This window comes from Orbicella faveolata, unplaced genomic scaffold (assembly GCF_042242905.1).
Source record: "Orbicella faveolata isolate gen_17 unplaced genomic scaffold, um_ofav_v1 contig_3, whole genome shotgun sequence".
In the NCBI taxonomy this organism is placed as follows: Eukaryota; Metazoa; Cnidaria; class Anthozoa; order Scleractinia; family Merulinidae; genus Orbicella; species Orbicella faveolata.
Genome location: NW_028301558.1, coordinates 19,963,080 through 19,983,260, shown reverse-complemented (window position 1 = coordinate 19,983,260; position 20,181 = coordinate 19,963,080). Strand labels below are relative to the sequence as shown.

General features: G+C 48.5%; 4 protein-coding genes, 1 non-coding gene and 1 pseudogene across 5 annotated transcripts; 2 read left to right on the top strand and 4 right to left on the bottom strand.

Annotated features, from left to right (window-relative positions):
* Window positions 1-2,716: 2,716 nt before the first annotated feature.
* Window positions 2,717-4,434, top strand: LOC149106781 (uncharacterized). Its single transcript, XM_089298486.1, has one exon. It carries the CDS (start codon window positions 3,251-3,253, stop codon window positions 4,193-4,195), a length of 945 nt encoding a protein of 314 aa, XP_089154612.1. The 5' UTR covers window positions 2,717-3,250; the 3' UTR covers window positions 4,196-4,434.
* A 1,912-nt stretch (window positions 4,435-6,346) lies between these two features.
* LOC149106780 (uncharacterized) lies at window positions 6,347-9,479 on the bottom strand (annotated as a pseudogene).
* A 348-nt stretch (window positions 9,480-9,827) lies between these two features.
* Window positions 9,828-12,136, bottom strand: LOC149106779 (uncharacterized protein F54H12.2-like). Its single transcript, XM_089298465.1, has one exon. The coding sequence runs from the start codon at window positions 12,132-12,134 to the stop codon at window positions 10,746-10,748; it is 1,389 nt and encodes a 462-aa protein (XP_089154591.1). The 5' UTR covers window positions 12,135-12,136; the 3' UTR covers window positions 9,828-10,745.
* A 2,488-nt stretch (window positions 12,137-14,624) lies between these two features.
* LOC149106778 (uncharacterized) lies at window positions 14,625-15,805 on the bottom strand. Its single transcript, XM_089298483.1, has one exon. It carries the CDS (start codon window positions 15,714-15,716, stop codon window positions 14,625-14,627), a length of 1,092 nt encoding a protein of 363 aa, XP_089154609.1. The 5' UTR covers window positions 15,717-15,805.
* A 1,015-nt stretch (window positions 15,806-16,820) lies between these two features.
* LOC149106777 (uncharacterized) lies at window positions 16,821-18,173 on the bottom strand. The gene has a single exon (XM_089298490.1). The coding sequence runs from the start codon at window positions 18,079-18,081 to the stop codon at window positions 17,254-17,256; it is 828 nt and encodes a 275-aa protein (XP_089154616.1). The 5' UTR covers window positions 18,082-18,173; the 3' UTR covers window positions 16,821-17,253.
* A 1,540-nt stretch (window positions 18,174-19,713) lies between these two features.
* Window positions 19,714-19,785, top strand: Trnam-cau (transfer RNA methionine (anticodon CAU)). Its single transcript has one exon. It is a non-coding gene; the product is annotated as a tRNA-Met (tRNA).
* The last annotated feature ends 396 nt before the right edge of the window (window positions 19,786-20,181 follow it).

The following is a 20,181-nucleotide window of genomic DNA, read 5'->3' as shown; positions in this document are numbered from 1 at the left end:
ACTTGTGACCACGGGGACGCCCTCCTCGCTTGTTCTTGTGTTTAAGCTCGTAGACGTGACAACACTTCTCGCACTTTTTGTAAGTGTTGCAGATGGAGGGGATGCTGAGACTCTGGACTTGCGAGTGAGCGTCGTAGCATCGGTCACCGAAGAATTGTCTGTGACACGATTGACAGATCTTGGTGGGTTCGGGAAACTTGCCTGGCGCTAGGGGTTGTTTTTCTCGATGAAATCGGGGCAGTCTTTTCGTTTGCAGGCGGGGCACCATTGACCGAGGCAGGGATGATGACGAAAGTCGTCGTGATCGTAGCCTCGATTGCATTCGTCGCAGAAGTAGGATTTGCCGAGGAATCCCTTAAACGAATTGCATCCGTCGTAGTGATCGTCTTCTTTGATGAGACGAATGATCTTATCCGAGGGTTCGGGTCCCACGTAGATGATCATGTGGGGTGGGTCGATGGACATGACTTTGAGCTGGTAACCAGGTAACGCTTTTTGAAATTGTTGCAGTTCGGGAATGCCGCAAGGTCCTTCGGGGACGTTGGCTCGACGGTGGAGGTCTTGGGCCAATCGCTCTTGGACAGGATAACCCTGTTTGAGATTGTGGTAATCTTGGTCACGCGAATTCTCGTTCGCGTCTACCCAGGCTTTCATGGTGACGATGGCTCGGGCGCAGCAGAGAGTGTCTTTGTTTCGGATGGTCACGCGCGACCGTTTGACGATGTTCCGCACGGCGGCGCAACTCGGCCTGTATCGTTTTCCGTTCCCGCTGCCACGACCCGGGGTACGTATGAAAGTGGTTTCCATGGTAAACGTGTCGTCGGGGGTGAATTCTTCGTTGGAGTTGAGTTTGGCCGCGAGAGACTGGAGATAAGTGGCTAGTCTTTCACTCCCTTCTTCGAATTCGCGCACGGTGAAGGTGGTGGACTGAAAGGCGTGCGTGAAGGCACGGGACTGCATGGTGAAATGGACCGTGGAGTCGGGTGTCAGGGTAGGATCCTGAGCGATTTGTTGCTCGATGGATCGTTGAAGGGCCTGAGTCAATTCTTGGCCTAGATTGTCCTCGCGAGTCGCGTCTCTGTGTTGTTTGAGCGTGGCTTCGTACCGTTGTTTGTGGAGGACGTTTCTCCAGTGACGTCGAGCGCCTATGGGTCTTAATTCGAATTCTAGAGGTGGTCTTGCACCACCTCCGGTTTGGAGCATCACTCGGTCGCCGAAGGGGAAGGCTTCGTCGTAGGTCCGTCTGTTCTGTAAAAGACAACAAACACAACGTTTTTTTCTTTTAGTTAGTCAGTTTTTATTCTCACGTATCCAGATACACGGTTGCTTGTCAATAGCACTTTTTGATATTCTATCTCATGTATTATGTCTATGAAATTACATCCTAAATAGAGGCTCCGTTTCACGTTATACTGGGTGACATAATGTCCAAAGTAATACGTGCGATAACATTTACTTTCAATACATTTCCAGCTGTGTGTTTCCACGTGTCCGTAACCCCATCGTCTTTTCACTATACCGTATCTTCTTATTTCTTTGAGAAGTGTTTTCAATGGTTTATTGTTCCTTCGATCGCGTATACACTGCCAGGTTGCTAGGTCAATCACGTAACACTTTAGTTCTTCCGGTAACCAATCCCAGTAACTCTATGAAAAAGATTAGGGTTAGAGTTCTAAAGATGACTTTCTTACATAGGGTACACGTCATACTCACTGCTTCATATTGATCCATAAGTTGGTTCATCTCTTCATCGGTCACTGATTCATGTTGATCCATCTGTTGGTTCATCTCCTCGTCGGTCAGCTCCTGTGCCATGGTTTCTTCTTTCCAGCGCTCGATACAAGTTCAAAACTCAGAGTGACTCGAACGGTTCGACTCGATTTTTTTTATACACACGGTATAATGGTGTCCAGTCTCCGACCGAGTGTGGGGTATATCCACCTATCCCCTGGGTCGGTGGTAACACGTGACTTGGTCTCGATCTCATGGATTGGCTATCGCCTTATTTGGACATACGCGTCACAACCTCGATTTCATATTTCTCCTTATTTGGACATGTTGCCCTTATTTGGGCATGGACGCTATGTTTTGCTACCAAAGGCACCACCTTGTTTATGCAAATCGAAAATACTGATTTTTTTTTTTTTTTTTTTTTTTTTTTTGCGAGATTTTTTTTTTTTTTTTTTTTTTTTTTTTTGCGAGATTTTTTTTTTTTTTTTTTTTTTTTTTTTGCGAGATTTTTTTTTTAAAATGTAATCACTGCATGCAGGATTAGAACCTGCGCAGGATAACATTCCCACTGGATTTTCAGCCCAGCGCCTTAAACCACTCGGCCACCATAGCTTGCTTAATCTTTTGAAAGAAATATTGTAGTATTAACTGAAATTTTGATGGCTTACCCCCTGGTTTTTTTTTTTTTGCGAGATTTTTTTTTTTTTTTTTTTTTTTTTTGCGAGATTTTTTTTTTTTTTTTTGCGAGATTTTTTTTTTGCGAGATTTTTTTTTGTGAGATTTTTTTTTTGCGAGATTTTTTTTTTTTTTTTTTTTTTTTTGCGAGATTTTTTTTTTTTTTTTTTTTTTTGCGAGATTTTTTTTTTTTTTTTTTTTTGCGAGATTTTTTTTTTTTTTTTTTTGCGAGATTTATTTTTTTTGCGAGATTTTTTTTTTTTTTTTTTTTTTTTTTTGCGAGATTTATTTTTTTTGCGAGATTTTTTTTTTTTTTTTTTTTTTTGCGAGATTTTTTTTTTTTTTTTTTTTTTTTTTTGCGAGATTTTTTTTTTTTTTTTTGCGAGATTTTTTTTTTTTTTTTTTTTTTTTTTGCGAGATTTTTTTTTTTTTTTTTTGCGAGATTTTTTTTTTTTTTTTTTTTTTGCGAGATTTTTTTTTTTTTTTTTTTTTTTTTGCGAGATTTTTTTTTTTTTTTTTGCGAGATTTTTTTGCGAGATTTTTTTTTTTTTTTTTTGCGAGATTTTTTTGCGAGATTTTTTTTTTTTTTTGCGAGATTTTTTTGTGAGATTTTTTTTTTTTTTTTTTTTTTTTTTTTTTTTTTTTGCGAGATTTATTTTTTTTGCGAGATTTTTTTTTTTTTCTAGAGAGTATTTTTTATGCTCTTTTAAATGAGATATAGTAGATATAGAGATATATAGAGATATAGAGATATAGAGATATAGAGAGATATAGTAGATAGATAGAGCACGATTATTCTCCACGCCCATTTTAGAACTTGTATGAGCGTCCATTACGGAAGACCATGCCTGCCCGCTCCGCTGAAGCATTGAAACGACAGAGAGTGAGAAGAAGAGAGTTCGTGCGAGAGTGGAAGAAAAGAAATCCGGAGAAAGTTCGCGAGCAGAAAAGACGGTATCGTGCACGGTACAAGATGCGTGACATGGTGCGCGACGCGTTGAATCGTTATAGGGAACGCAAACGTCGCCCCCGTTTACCTGCAACACGACAGTGGGAAGAGCATGATTACGATCCGGATGAAATTCTTCGGGGTTTGTTGGGAGTTCGGGTTGAGCTGACGGATTTCAGGAAAACAATACCACCGTCCAACACCACGACCACCGCCGCTAAGAGCACTACCACTGCAACACGACAGTGGGAAGAGCATGATTACGATCCGGATGAAATTCTTCGGGGTTTGTTTGGAGGTCGGGTTGAACTGAGGGATTTCAGGGGAACACTAACGCCATCCAACACCACGACCATCGCCGCTAAGAACACGATCACCATTACCACTGCAACACTACCACCAACCAACACCAGTACCACCATTACCACTGCAACACTACCACTAACCAACACTAGTACCACCATTACCACTGCAGCACCACAGGCATTACCCCCACCGCAACGCCGTGGGAGGGTGGTGTCTTATTTCCCCACAGCCGCTAAGAGCACGACCACCGCCGCTAAGAGCACGACCACCAATACCACTGCAGCACCACACGCATTACCCCCACCGCAACGCCGTGGGAGGCGGTTGTCTTATTCCTCCTCCTCCTCTGACTCTGACTCTGAGCCTGATGAAGGGTTGGTAGCAGAGTTAGAACGCATGTTAGCGGAACCCGAGGATCCTGTAAAACGGAGACTTTCGGAAATCAGGAAAAAACAGGAGAGTCGCAGAAGAAAACCGAGTGAAACGAGTACGAAAAGAACAAGAAATGGAAAAGATGATCGTGGAAATAGCTAGTGAGCTTGACGAGATGTCATCCATGCTTCATGACATGGGACGCTGGTTCGCGCAGTTTGAACGCGAGGATACAGTAGAACAGAACCGTTGCCATTTCTCAGTCACCGTCGAACTTATGGATCAATTGGAACATTATTTTATTTTCGTCTTAAAGAAAAAAAAGAGACTCTTTTTTGAAAAACAACAAAGCGTGTGTAACTTTTAATTACAACAACAATAAAAGGTTTTACAATTTCCAACGTTTCTTGGTTTGCATGATTTTCTTAACAATGCGTTCTGTCATGGTTTTACGTCCGGGTAATTTGTCGATGGCCTGGATCATCTTGGTGTCGGCGTTCCATTTGTCCTGTAAGTTCTTGGCCCTGGAATAGTCAATGTCGTGTTGTTTGGCCAGTCGGTCCAGACGGTTGATCCCGGGGTCTCCACGCGCCAGACGTTTCTTCAGTTTGGTACCAGGTCCCATGTACTGATAACCGGGCCAATGAAACTCGATCCCAGTCTTGGCCAACCATTTTTGGATGTCGATCCCATACCCTCGTTGGCGACGGCGACGTCGGGTACTTCTCCTCGGGGGTGGAGGTGCCTTTTTCCTCTTCTTAATCCGAGTCATAGTCCAGTCCCCTTCTCCAGGGGTCTTCGAAATCTTCCCACCCTGCTTGTAACTTTTCTGCGGCTGACGGTTTGGCCTTCTTGTACTTCTTTGCCTTGCCTTTGGGACTGTAACCACCGTCGTCGTAGTCGATACCGAGTGATTTCAGTACACGTCTGGCTCTATCGGAGATGGGTGCTTTTTTCTTGGACGATAGGGGAGTTTTACCTAGCGTGACTGGTTTGGGTGGAATGGTAGGTTTGGGGGTTTTCTTCTCCTTTTTAAAACCTGACGTGGAGGGTATGGGGGTTTTCAGCTCCTTTTTCAGTCCTGTCGTAGAAAGGGGTTGTGGCGGGATGATCACGGGGGCTGCGGCTGGTTGGTTGACTCCCTTGAGGATCTGTTTCAACAGAGTTTCGACGGGTGCGTCGACCATGCCTTCGGGTTCTGTCGTTCCCTGGTACGAGATGGGACCGCTTTTACCCGTCCGTATACGTTTCACCAGTTTCCCTTCCTCGGAGGCGATGGGTTTGGTCATCTTAACGGCCATGCTGTCGGGGATGCGTTTGTCGTTCAGGATGAGATGTTCTTCGGCGGCCAGACGTCCGGCTTTGTTCAACAAGGCATTCTGGCTGATCTTCCCCTTGTAATAATCTTGCAGACGATTGAATTCTTGAACGGGCACCATCATGACTTCGTTCATACCTTCTGACTCAAGGTTGTGTCAGGAAACTCGGACAATTCTCTCAAGGCCGTCTCGTAACAGTCTTGCCAGTACCGTATGGATTCGTCTTTCTTTTCCAACTCGAGTTCGAGACTTCGAACGGTTCGCTTGCCTTTACCGCACTCCCTGCACAACTCGATGCACCCACCGGGCGGCGTGGTATCTCGTTTCGTTTGACAGGTTTGGCAGAAGTCACCGAACTTTAAAGCCATGTATTCTTGATACAGGTCGTGGTACCTCTTGTTCAAGTACTCGTACGAGTCTTTCCATCGGGCTTCGCGACGATTGGCGTCTTGCAACAACTGCACGAGTTTAGGAATGGTATTGTGGGACTCGTCTTCTCTCGGTGGGAAATTGGGTATGACGTCGATCCCCTCCAGTGGGTAACCGTCCTCACTGCGTCCTTTCACCGTACACAACATGCTTTGAAACAACCGTGCAAACCGCTCCAGAACCCCGCTCCGTTTTGGGTGAGGAGATGTTCTCTTCGACGCTTGAGAGAGTTTTTGCGTCTACCCACTTCGCGCAGAACCCTTTTATGTCTTTTCAGTTTCCCATAAGTCGTTGCGTTGATGGGTATCCTCTTTTTCAGCAAATTGAGAACCATCTCGCTGATGGCGTTGATCTGATCTTTGTCGGCGATTTGTAACATCCGTTGACGTTTGTTCCGATTGGCTTCTTTCAGGACGCGCGTCAGGAAAGGACGTTGTCGTCGTAACCGCTTCATCGTGGACTTATGCACACGAGTGGATTGACGTACTCCTTTTATCGCTTTCCTCGACGCCTGAAGGCCGTTTGAAAGGGTATCCTGCGTAAGACTCTTTCGATCTTTCCCCTGTTCTTATGGATATGTCTGTCCATTAAACCGAAGGGTCCAGCCAGAGCACCCATACCCGCGGCTCTCATCATACTCGCCAAATCACCCCCTTTCTGTCTCCTTCTTCGTCTCCTCCTCCTCCTTCGGGCTGTCATGGTGACGAGTGAGGTGTACGACGACTAGCCTCGTCCTTTTATTTTCACATGATGGAGCATCGGAACTCTTCGCCCTTGTGTGGAATTTTTTCACCTCGTCTCATTCGTTCCTGCATCCTTTTGGTATGCGCCCGTTCTTGTTTGGCTCTCAGGCTTTCTATGCCTTTGGTGATACCCCAAGCCGCCTTGGGTAAACCCGCCACCACAGTGCCGATCCCTTCTCCCCTTTGGTACCGTCTTCTTTTAGTGGTTTTAGCGGTTTTACGCCTTCTCGAAGACGCTTTCTTTCTCCTCGACCTCTTGGGCATGTTGGTTCTGAATGAAGAGGTTGGCCGCGATGTCATTTTTTATAGCGGCACGTGCCTAAATCGTAGGGCGTAGTCTCGAACGTATCGGTCGTACGTGGGAGATGTAAAATCCGTCACCACGTCGTCCAACGTTTGCATCTTGGTCAAAAACCCATCCAATTCCTCCACGCCACCCAAAGCGTAGTTCCGGAGTTCTGTCAGCGTCTTTTCGTACGTCGTGTAAGCGAATTGGGCCATGTCCATCTTGAACGAATACTTCTTGAAATCGTTCCATCCTTTCAGTAAGGTGGCGAAAGCCGTCAATCCTACCACCGTGTACCCATCTTTCCACACGGATCCCAAGACGATACTCACGGCCACCGTCAGTAAGGCCAGTCCGTTGAGAATGGCGTTACACAACTTGTAGTAACCGAACATCTGCCTTCGACACCACCAATACTTGTGGTAGAAAGCGTACAAGACGTCCAAACGTTTCAGGGAATCCAAATCCACCACGGTGTTGAAAGGTTCATCCAATAAACAGACAGAAGTACTCATGACTCTTTTCCAACCAGTGCCAAACGTAGTCTGACTTTCTGTCGGGACGTTCGATCCTTTTAGCTTGTTGCTTGTATTCCCAGATCTCGTCCTTGAAGGCGGTTTCCACGGATTGGTTCAGGATGTCCTGGACTTGTCGGTAACTATCGCACTCGTCCGCGATACGTTTCATGTCTTCGTGATCCATGCTGGTCGCATCCCAGTAAGAGCGAGAGCATCGACATAGATGCAAAAAGTAGGGGAACCACTCGACTTCACTCCTCAACATCTTGATTCGAATGGTTTTTCATCGACGAGGGGGTCGTCTTTTCTTAAGTCTCACGAGTCTTCGGATCCCGCGACCCACGCCCACTCCCACACCACCAATGGCAGCGGTCGTTCCAGCTCGGATGCCTGTTTTCACGGCGCGACCACCCAACGCTTTGGCCAATCCCAAGGCAGCCCCTTTACCAATGGGTAACATCGCAGACAGGGCATTCGCAAGAGCACCGCCCCATTGCTTTCTCCTTTTCGGTCGACGACGGCGTCTTCTCATGGTTGTTGTTGTTCTCAGTTACGTACACTGGTCGAATTGCGTGTGACGGTAGGACGTTGTCCGTTTTTATAGGTGGTCGTAATCGTGTTGGTGGTCGTGATGCCCGCAATGCGACGACCCGCGGCCGTCTGTTGTTGTTGGCGCAAAATCTCTTCCAATTGTTGCTGCATCTGGGCTTGGTCGAGAACACGGTCTCCTCGCCTCCTTCTTCTTCCTCCTCCTCGACCCGATCGAATCGACGAAGGCGGAGTGGAGTCACTACCACTTCCTCCGCCTCCGCCTCCGCCTCCACCTCCGCCTCCACCTCTGCCTCTGCCTCTGCCTCTTCCACCGCCGCTACCACTAGCGCTACTTCGTCTGCGGCTGCCGGAATCACTGGAGGACGTTGGTGTGTTTTGACGTGGGACGCGTCTCGGTCGTTTCCCTCCTCGAACGGCTCGTGCCAAAGGGGTGGACATTGTTATTCGTGGTGCCCTGACACCTGCCGTGACATTGGCGCGCGACACCGATCCAGCACTGCCGACACCCACCGTGACGTTGGTCTGCGGTGCACCCGAGCCAGCGGTGCCCACTCCGACGGGCGAGACATTGGGCAGGGGCGGTGTTGCCAGTGACGATCGCGGTGAAGGAGGCGTGTGCAGACTCGTACCCACACCCGCGGCAGGCGGAATCGGAGTACTCGTCCGAGCCGGTGTCCCCCAAGGCGAATAATCTTCCAGAGCCGAGAAGTTGAAATCGTCACTACCATAAGAGCTCATTTTTATCCATGTACCTTTCTCTTTCTATCTTCTTCTCGGCGAGTTCTCGTTGTTTATGAACCAAATAATCGAAACCTTCACCGTTATATGCGTTGATGATGGACCGTACTTGACGGTAACTCTCGCATTCCGTGACCTGTCTCATCGGTTCGTAGTCCAGCTCGTGGGGGTTCATGATGTATTTGAGCCTGTTTTTACACAGGTGAATGAATAGCGGAAACCACTCGACCTCGCTCCTCAACATGATGGGGTTGCAAACTGATGGCATCGGACGAATCCTTCGTCTTTTAACACATGGCTGAGGACACGTTGATCGTCCTGACTGGCTGGATGAAGATCCAATAGCATGTAACCGTAAGGTCGATCGGTGACCTTGCGAAACGTGTCCAACACCTCCTGCCATTGCGTGGGAAACGATTGCAGAAGTAAATTTCGTATCCCCAACTGATCCCGAGGGTTCTTGAAGGCCGCGATGTAATGCGCGTTTCTGGAAATGGTCTTGGCGAATTTTCCGTTGGGGAATAGATCCTGACACAGGTAGATCACCGTGATGTTCCGATGATGCGAGTGTTTGGTGAAGAGATCCAACACGCGCTTGTCGTTGCCACCCTCGTCCATCAGATCGTCCAAGACCAACACACCCCCTCCGGGAAACCATCGGGGTAACTGTTCGCTGTCGGGGATGCCTTCGTAAAACTTGACTCCACCCTTCTTGAGCTTTTGGAAACCGTCTTGCCACGATCCGTAGCAGTAATGAATACTCTTCGGTGTCTGTTGGAACAAGTCGCCGTTCTCCAAGAGCAGTTTGGTGGTGAACACCGTCTTGCCGCACCCCGACGGACCTGCTATCAACAAACTCGACGGCGTGTGAAATTGAAACGCTTTGCGTCGTTCCATGATCATGAGATGGTCCATGGTCTCGAGACGTTCCGTTTTTATCTGAACAACTTGGCCAATGGGGTCTTGACGGCCGGGATGCGTTTCAACAGACCCAATAGGGTGACCTTACGATTGAAACAGATGGGTTTTTTCTTGGCCCTACTCCTGATCTTGGCCATGGCCCTCTTGGCAGCGGCTCTCTTGGGACGTCCTTTTTTCTTGGCAGGCGCCGATCTCTTTTTTCGAGGTTTTTTCTTGGCGAATTTACTCAAATCTCCGAACTTGTCCTCGTACCAATGCCTCTTTTTCATTCTTCTTTTCCTATCTTCCTTCTCGGAAAGCTTCGGCATGGCAGGGGCGGCTCTCTTGCGTTTCCTACGCGTGGTCACCGTCGCCGGTAATGCACCGGTGTCCAGGACGGACGGCGGTTGAAAAGACACTTGTCTTCTGGCGGGTTGAAGTATTTTCAGATTGAGTTGTCGTTTTGGCGGTTGGTTTTTCTTGAAATGAGCCTCACTGGGTTGAGGCGTCTTTCCACCCGCTTTTCCATAGCGTTTTTCTAACCTGGCTATCACGTCGTCCAAATGTCTATGCCCTTGAAACTGAAGAGCCATGACTACCACACAACCTCTTTTTCAAAAATGAACCTCTTTTATTTCGAACAGCTTACTTTATAACAAATGACGCACTCCTCGGGAGGAACCGCTCGTGTCCTGGTGACACGGGGTTTTACAAATCTTGCGCCAGGCCAACTCGTCCACGATCAGACGTTCTACCATGTGTCCTACTTTACGATCGTTCTCCACAAACTCGTTTTTCTTAAAACGATTCAAGAACTCGTTCATGTCACGACCTTCGGCTCGGTCGATCAGGAACATCAGGGCGTAACCGCCGCAACTCTGGCTGAACAGGGACTGCAGACTCTTGCCGTTGTGAATCTGGTACTTGAAATGACGATCCAACCATGCTTGGATCGGTTCGGCGGTTCCGTACGCGTCCAACGGTAGACCGTAACTGTCCAGGATCTCGCACTTGTTCTTGTCGGCCCACAAAGCGATCCAATGCACGCCCGGTTTGTCGTGAGGGTCCGTGTTCACGATGTAAGCGGTCGGTCCTTCTTGAGGGACTGTCCTGGGAAGCCGATCGCAAGGGACCGTGCCGTAAAAGACACAGCGTAGGGACGGATTCGTCCGGGCCAAATGATCCAATTGTATATTATTCAAGGCTACTTTCTCCATTTTTTTCTTCTCATTGGTACACGTCGTAGATGACGACTCGGTTCTCGTTGATCTCCAGCAAATTCTCGAATTCGCCGTACAACAAGATAGTCAGGTTTTCTCCCGGATTGGCTCCGAAATCGATCACCAGACGCAGTTCACCTTCTTGCTTGGGGTTCAACACTGGACTGTCCAAACATCCATTGGCCGTGTTGTCAAATACAAACATGTTGCATCTCTTGCCGTCCCCCCAATCCACTTTTCGGACCATGTTTCCTTTTCCCCTGCACAACGCTCCTGAGGCTTGGAGGAATCTGTAGTAACCTCTCTGATCTTTACTGTCCCCATCGTGATCGAGCTCCAAGGTCTCGTAGGGGTATTCTTCACCTCTCACCAATTGTTTGATGGAAGCCAGATTGAATTTTCCAAAATTGAACGGATTGATCGTCACAGTTCCGTTGAAGGCAGTTTGTTTCATCAACAACACCACTAACCGATTAGGCAATTTATTGTGGAAAGGATTGCTGCACTCGAAATGACGATTGTCGTTGGGATGCGAGTAAGTGCGAATTTCACCTCTCACCGTGGGGTAAGTGGCCACTCTTCCTCCTTTCAGACTGGTCATGATCTCTCGGTACACCGAGGGAGTCACTCTCACTTGAGACAGGAACAATCTCACTTTCACGTCGGCTTCAGTCAGTCTCAGAGTATCATTACCATGCCATCGGATGGTCCACAGGGCTGGGGCATTGAAGTACATGTCGATCTGGATCTGCACGCCAGGTAACAGTAATTTGCTGAGATGAAACACTTCCAGAAAAGGTTTGAACCTCAAAGTCACGGCTTCTCCGTCCAGAAACTGGGCTCGTCCCTGGACCACATTCTTGAGATCTTGGGTTAAAGCAGTATATTCAGCGTGAGGAGTAGTAAAATCCAACGCGTTGGCTGTCAATTCATCGGCATCTCCGTCGTCGGGTACACCGAGACAGTTGTACCATCCGCTGGGTGTTAGGATCGATTCACCGTCGTCTCGGTCGTGGTTCAACAGGGTCTCGATGTAGGCTTTGAGGTGGTAAGTATCCGTCTGGGGGCTGATGAGAGTCCCATTCAATCTCACATTGATCTGTTTGAAGAGGGTGTGGGCCAGATTATTGGCGAGTCCCATGACATCCGCTGTCAGCAGATTCGTGTTGTTACTTTTCTTAACGGTCAATTCCACTTCGAAGAAACTCTCGTTCAAGTCGATAAAGTCTTCTTGAGGATCGACTTGGAAGGTCACGGGATTGATCCCCGTATTGAACGGGTTGATTCTCACCAAACGTCGAGACGACATGCTGACATCCGTGGGAGGGGTACTGAACATGTTCAGACGAGGGTTACGAGCCCCCGCCGACCGGGCATGAGCCACGAGGTCCGTCATCGTCTACGTCGTCGTCTCCTTCTCAGGGCCGACTGCACCCAACGATAGTTCGGGCGTTTTGATCGGGACGGGAAGATCGATCCGCCTTTATACGTTCGTCGTATCGGAATAAGTCTCACGCGCCTCGAGTAAATGGGATTCATACTCCAAAGAGGTCTTTCCTCACTTTTTTCGCCAACGCCCGTTTGATCTCTTGCGTTGCTTTACGTTTCACGGCTCGTTTCGCTCCTCTCTTGACCCCGGCGAGACCTCCTCTCCAATTGGGCTTTCCTCCCTTGCCGCCCGAATTTAAACCTTTCAGACCTTCCGTGGCCGTCTCGGTGATAAAGTCTCGTAGAATGCCGGGACCGCGTTTCTTGACACCTCTCCAAGCCATGCCGAATCCGTCTCCGGATTGCCTCATTTTATCGGGATGAAATCGTACCAACGTTCCACCGATCATTCTTTCTTAAAGTGTAACGTCACGATCGTATTGCCAGGTCCAAATCTCACCAGTTCTCCAGTTGTCTCAGCCACTTGCACCTCTATTATGTCAATGACGTCTTTGCGCACGGGAATATATTGAATGTGGTAAGGCTCGAAATACTGAACACCCGCACCTGTTCTAATCAAGTTGACCTCTCTCAGTACATCCGTGACTTGATTTCCCACCACGCCACTTCTACACACGTCCGAGTAGACGAACAAGGAACGCGAACTGCTTCCCACCACCACCTCGAACGCTTTGTTCAGGTTTAGAAAACGCCAATTGCAATAGATGCTGAGTTTTAAAAAATCTCCATTTCCTCCTGTATCTGTGATGACACCCCAAAAGACAGGTGATCCGTCCTTGTCGTGGACGTCCCCGACGACGCTAATGTCCGGAACGACATCGTCAAAAAGTTCTAACTGCAAGTTAGGTCCCAGTTCGTAACCACTGCTGTTCTTTTTGAGCCATCCCATTTTTAAAGCCAGTTCAACATTGACGTGGAACGTGGGGAAATGTATGACCGGACGATAGGTGTTTTCATTGTCCGTGACCAGTTCATCACCTTCCCACTTGAACTTGACGTAGGTTCTCTTCCCATCATTCGTGACATATTTGGATCCCAATTTGGGTCCGTAGTACTTGAAGACGCGTTGTCGCGTGAAAAAGGAGATCATGGATTTCATGAATCCGACACCGTCCACGTTGTAAAATACCTCTTTGAGGTCATCCGTGTCGAAGTAAGCTTCTCCAAACCTGTAATAACTACTCGATTCTACGCGTCTCCATGCGAAGGAGGACAAGACGGTTTTATCCTCAGAAGCGGTGAAAGAAGGCAACGTCACGTGCGCATCCGGCATGGCGATGCTACTCATTCCCACTTTCCACCCTCCTTCTCCATTCAGGCGTAGGGGACGTGGTAACCTGATCTTGAAATGGTTCGCCTTGTTGTCCGGGAACTCGCTCTTACCACTGTGACTGGGTAAGCTGACGTAAAAATTACTCATCCTTTCTTGAAATGCAACGTGATCGTGGTCACGCCCGACGCAAAGTCCACCAGTCGTCCGTCGTTCTCAGATACCTGCGTCTCGACAATGTCCAAAAAGGTCGTGCGCACCGGTAGATATAGGATATGTCTCGGTTGAAGGTCGATCACGTCCGGATCGTAACGCACTTGTTTCAACAGGTCCGTGACTTGATTTCCCGTCACCATACTCTGTCCCACATTCGAATACACGAACAAGGAACGACGCTCGTGACCGAACGCCTCTTCGTAACTGCGATCCAAATCCGTGAACACCCAATTGATGAAACAACTCAAATGTAAGGTGTCGGGGTCGATCTTGTAAAACGTCTCGTCCCCGTCATTCTGAGCTATGATCAAGTCCGTGGCCGTGGGTACGACTTCCTTGGGAAATTCTTTCCTCAAGTGAGGTCCCAAGACGTAACCCGGTCGACCGTTTGGCAAGGTTCCCATCTTGACCCATTTCATCTTCTTGGCCAATTCGATGCCGATGTTCATTTGCGGGTAGACGCGTTTACCGTTGATCAGGAGGCTGAGGCACGTTCTCGAATTGTCCAGGACGCATTCTCCATGTTCGGCCCGATGCATGACCGTGTACAGCAATTCGTTGGGACTGTCTTTCTTGTACATCGTCACGTCGGCATCCGTTCGATCTCTCATCCTACGCAGGTATCGATCACGTATCATGTTCATTAACTCGGTACCGGTCCTCGGCGTGAACTCTAAATCGCCCTCTCGCGTCGCTGAAGAGACCCGGCTGTATAGGTTTATGGAGGCGTTCACCATGTCGATCCACCAGATTTCAAACAGAAGAGAATATTTCAAGTCCATCTTACGCGTCGCGGACGGAAACGAGAGGTCGCTGATACCCACTTTCCATCCCGACTCTCTCAACTGCAACGGGTTCGGCAGACGGTTCTTGAAACTGTGGGCCTTGTTGTCCGGGAACTCGCTCGTGCTGGCATTGCTCATCAGTTGCACGTAAAAGTCGTCGACAGACTCATTCATACTTAAAGTGTAATGTCACCGACGTCACGCCCGAGGTAAAGTCCACCAGTCTTCCGTCGTTCTCGGCCAATTGCACCTCCACTATATCCAAGACGTTGCTGCGCACGGGTTTATATTGAATCTGAGTCGGTTCGTACGTCGTCTTGAGCGAGTCGTGGGGGACTTCTCTCAAGAGATCCGTCACGCGATTCCCCGTGATGGTGCTACGACCCACATTCGAATACAGGTACATAGGACTGCGAGGCGGAGGGAGGTTCGGATGAACGACGACTCCCCGATAGGTCTTGGCGTATTCCTCGTCCAAGTAACTGAAGCGCCAGTTGCAATAGGGACTGAGCTGTAACGACCCAGTGCTGAGCATACTCCAAAATTCGCGAGATCGATTGTCGCTATGGTCGGTCCAGTCTTTCTTGAAATCAGACGGGACTTTGTCGTTGGGAAAGATCTTGATCATATTCACGTCCAAGTGAACGGAGTAATACGATTCCTCTCGAATCAAACCCAACTTCTTGACCAGTTTAGAACCAAAATACACTCTGGGACGATGTCTGTCTCCGGACTCGTCGAGGAACGTGTCGGTGTTGTCGATAATCAAATCGTTCCCCTCCCATCGGAACACGGGGTAGTATTTTTTCCCGTTCGGTGCTCGCAGACTTTCACCCGCATGATCCATGTAATGATACAGCCGTTCGTGAAAACGATGGATGAGGTATTGCATGAGAGATCTGCCACTCGTCACTTTGTGTCGGACGCGGTTCAGTTCCTTCCCGTAGACGTCAAATGTGACGGGGTATCGATAAGGACGCCACGTAATCCCGTCGTCTAGCAACCTGAACGTTTCAATGGTCCACTCCATACCGAACACGTAGTCGTCGTCGTCAAAGTCGTGCGCTTGAGGGACGGGTACTTGATGCGGTCGTGACGGAGGAATCGGGTAAGACACGCTCGCCAATCCCACTTTCCATTCCTTGTCGGATTCAAACAGGAGCGGATACGGCAGACGGTTCTTGAAACTGTTGGCCTTGTTGTCCGTGAACTCGCTCGTGCTGGCATTGCTCATCAACTGCACGTAAAAGTCTTTCATTTTTTCGTCTTGGGCTTTTGGGTCACGTACAGTCCCTTTTTATCCACCCAACTGTCGTACTTGACTGGCCAACCTTTCCATCGCACCAAGACTTTATCCCCTTTTCGTTTGACGATCTTGTCGATGCGAAACAGATCGTCGTCTTTCACGTCCACCTTTTGCAAATCTTGCGCGTAAAACGTGCCTTCGACCGCCGTGCCGTCCCATTCTTCCACCTTGTACGTGGTGACCTTCCCAGGACGCACTCGACGTATCACAAACACCTCTTCGGTCCAACCGGGTAAATACCCTTTCTTGAATTGACGGAACTTCTTGTTCAGTCTCACACGATCCCCGACTTTGAGTTGCGGTTTCTTCAATTTCCCTTTTTTCTTTTTTCCGTAAAGAGTCTCCCACACGTCCTCACTATTGGCTAAAGTCACTTGGTCGGGAGCCATCTTGATACTGCGATGATACGATCGATTGTACCCTCGGACCAGATCTTGTAACACGGGTACATACGTCATCGTATTCTTCACGGTGAAGTACCGGTACAAACGTTCTTTCAGGGTCCGATTGAACCGTTCCACTACACTGGATTTCGTATCCCCGCGCGTCGAAAAATGATGAATGCCTTTCTGCTTCATCAAATCCTGAAACGTCTTGTTGTAGAATTCCTTCCCGTCGTCCGTCTGGAGATTGATGGGTTTTCTACCTCCTTTCAGGATCTTAGCCATGCCCTCCGTCACCGCTTTACCCGTCTTGCTCTTCAAGGGCTGGACCCAGGCGTGCTTGGAAAACACGTCCACCACCGTCAAGAGGTAACGATACCCTCGATTGTACCTCGAAATATTGATCACCTCGATCAGGTCGGCCGTCCACTGCTCGTCGATGCCGAACACCACCACAGGTGCTGTGGGAAAACGACGACGTCTGGGTTTGTGCAACGTGTACCCCAAATCCCGTTGCAGGACCTCGCGAGCACGTCGTACCGAGATCTTATTGGTCTGGGCGAATCGCGTCAGACCGCCCAGACTACCGGGTCTGGAAGGATCCCGATACCGTCCCAGTAACCTTCCGGTCGAAAGCGGCTTTTGCTTCTTCTTTTGACCTTTCTTCTTCATAGTCGATAAAGTTTGTACACGCACTGTCTCCACAACTCGAAACGTTGCTCCCGTACCTCGAGATACTTCTTAAATGAATCGGGTTGCCGTTTCAACCACAAGATATAAACCACAAAACGCATCACGTTGGATTCGACGTCGGTATAGTCAAACACCTCCAAGGGCGAATCGCTGAAATGGTCGGGGATGGGTTCACCCTGACCGTATCGCTCGTAGACACTAGTGCACTTGGAACACAAGGTCGTCCAACACCATCGATCGGCTATGGCCGTACACATTCTCGAGATCAACCAACTCAAAGCATGAGACATAATGATTTGAACCCAATTCTTTATTCACACTTTCTTATAGGTACAAAAAACGTCGTGCCTGATTGGTTCTTACGAAAAATCGACTCTGATTGGATAACACGAAAAAGAAGGCGAAGAAAAGACTTAGTCTGAATCTGTAAAGTAATCAACATGTTCCATGTTCTTAAGATCTCGTCCATACTCATCATCACAGTCTTCCTCGTAGGTATCCATGGCATAATATTTACAATTTCTCCAACAACATTCCCCTTTACCGGGTCTCCACTTCAGGGCTTCAACCTCGTTCCCCTTCACATAGAATGCTTGTCGCATACTCTCTCTACACTCACCACACAGGTCATCCTCCTCCGCTTCAAGGGCACGGAAGAAAAACCGATCCTTCCACAGATTACGCTGATGCATGAGATCGTAGATCAACTCTTCCAACTTCAGACACGTTTCCTTGTAATCTCCCTTGCTGAAAGTCAGTAACTCTGCCACCCTGGGACTCTCGTCTGACTCCAACACCCGTCGTGATAGGTCACGAGCAAAACGCAAGGGTTCAAACAGATCACGGATGGCCTCACTCATCCTGTACGTGAGGTGATTCGTGGCGATCAAACAGGCCCGCTCGGCGTCCAGGGTGGGATCCCGACAAGGAACGAATTTGAATTGACCGCTACCACTTCTGTACATCACGCGACACCACTCACCGAAAAACAAAAACACGTGTTTGTTCTTCTTCATCATCTCCAAAATCGTACCACCCCAGTCAGGACGACGTCTCATCAAGAGCTCAAAAGACCACAGACTATCAGGTATTTGACCTAACGGTTCGAAGAGATTGTCAAAAATGTACAGGTCCACCTTGGCATCTGGAATGGCGTCGAGATCTCTTAAAGTGTGTACCTTCAAATCCACGATCTGTTCCACGAGGTCCCGAATCTGGTTCGAGTTGCTATAGTAAGTCATCTCGACACCCCTCAGACAAACTCGTTAAACTTCTTTCCTTCTCGATCCGCTCGCTTCGTGATCTCCAAGCCCGACAAATGAGGATAGCAACTACGAACGCCCCAGTCAATCAAGTGCCTCTGGAGCCTATAGTACAAAGGAGAGACAAGACGTAATTCCAATTCAATTATCCTAGCGTGTAACGGTCTTTCGCCTTCTTTTTCGATTGTATCCACTACGTCAGAAGCTCGATTCAACTGTTGTCTAAGATCTTCAAGGATCTCTTGCACGTCTCTCTCATCCAAAATCCTACAGGTCATCACCGCGTCAACAGCAAGTCGAGAATGACTCGCTGCGTCCAAACTGGATCCTTTTATACCCGCACCGTGGATCCACTTTCACTCCGTACTTTCCCGGATCACGTGCCCACTTCAGATCCCACCAATCGGAACGAAGACCGTCACATGATCCCATCACACCACACGTCACTGATTGGTCAAAAACGTCCATAAAGTCGAACAACGCATTCCATCACGAGTCACTTTTCAGCAGAAGTCGTCATGGATTCACACGTCGAACCCGTCAGGAAAAAGAAAAAATTGTCCAAAAAGAAACTGGAACTGCTCTTACCCAAGAGAGTGGAAAGAGAAGTAGGAGGTAAACAACTACAATCCACTTTAGATAGATGGTTATTCAAAAAAACCTCGTGCCAGACTCCGTTTCAACGAACGCGTCCTCTTCAAAGAAATCACCCCGGACTCAGTCAGTTGGACCACCGTCCCTCTCAAAGGCTTCTCGCGACCCTGGAGCGCCTTTTCGATCCAACGCCAAGAAGTCAAAAGCCAAATGAAAAGTAACCATGACAAGCGAAGGCAAAGACCGACCCCCCAAGAACGTGCGAAAAACCACCCACATCCTAGAAACCATGCGACGTGAAAACACCTTGTTGGGATACTAACTCGTTCTCTATCTTCACAGACTCAAAGCTACCTGCCATTCAAGGCGGATGCATGACCGTGATCAGAGACTCACCTCCTCGAACCATGCAAGTCCTGGAAGCCATGGGACTCGACAAATTCAAGAAAGACGACCTCGTAGAAGTACCCCCTGAAGTGGACGACCGAGGAGAATTCACCGAAGTCCAAGTGTTGGAGGAATTCGACCCCGATCAGTTCCTGAACCAACTGAAACCACAAGATTCCATCTGCCCACGTTGCATGGTACCCCTGACATACGGAAGCGTGCGAACCCCAGACGGTGGTACCTGGGAATATTACCGATGCCCCTCTTCCAGATTCTACACCAAGTGTTATGTGACCTGTGGCGTCAAAGAGGTGGACACTTACCTGAGACGCGTCGAAGAACAGACCCACCCCTGCTACAGGAACATCGACCCGGCTCGTTTCCGATGTCTATGCAGCAAGTCCCTGGTCTTAGCCACCTCCCACTCCCAGTCCAACCCAGACAGGCTCTATCTCAAGTGTCCCAAGCGTACCTGCAAGTTCTTTCAATGGATCGACGAATACCCACGAGGAGTCGCCGAAGCCATACTGATTCATGGACAGGCCCCAAACTAAGAAAAAGACAGACACAGTTTTTGTAAAAAACACACTCCGATTTTTATTTCACATTATTTTTTCAGTTTCTAAGAAAGGCAGGGTGGCGCAGTGGAAGCGCGTTGGGCTCATAACCCAGAGGTCCGAGGATCGAAACCTCGCCCCGCCCATTTTTAATTCACATTTCTTTTTTCACACGTTGGGTAATTTGTCCTCCGCGTCGATCATGGCTCGCATCGTTACTTGATCACAATGGTTGAAAGTACTATAATAATCGTTTATTGATTGATATCCCGAAGAAAAAGAGGGCGCCGGTCAATAGGACCGTGCACACGTCCCACCCTGTAATAAGTGGAATGACCAATAAAAAGTTGTTTTGTTCTATTTTCAGACTCCATGTCTCGATTTCCTAACCCTCAATGTCTATGGTGCAAGGAAGGATACACTTTCAAACACAGTATCAGAGACTACTTCCTGACACCCTGTTGCGACCAATTCTTTCACGGAACCTGTAAAGCCCTCCACACTGAGCGGTTGAAACCCTCGGAAAGACTCTGCCCTCATT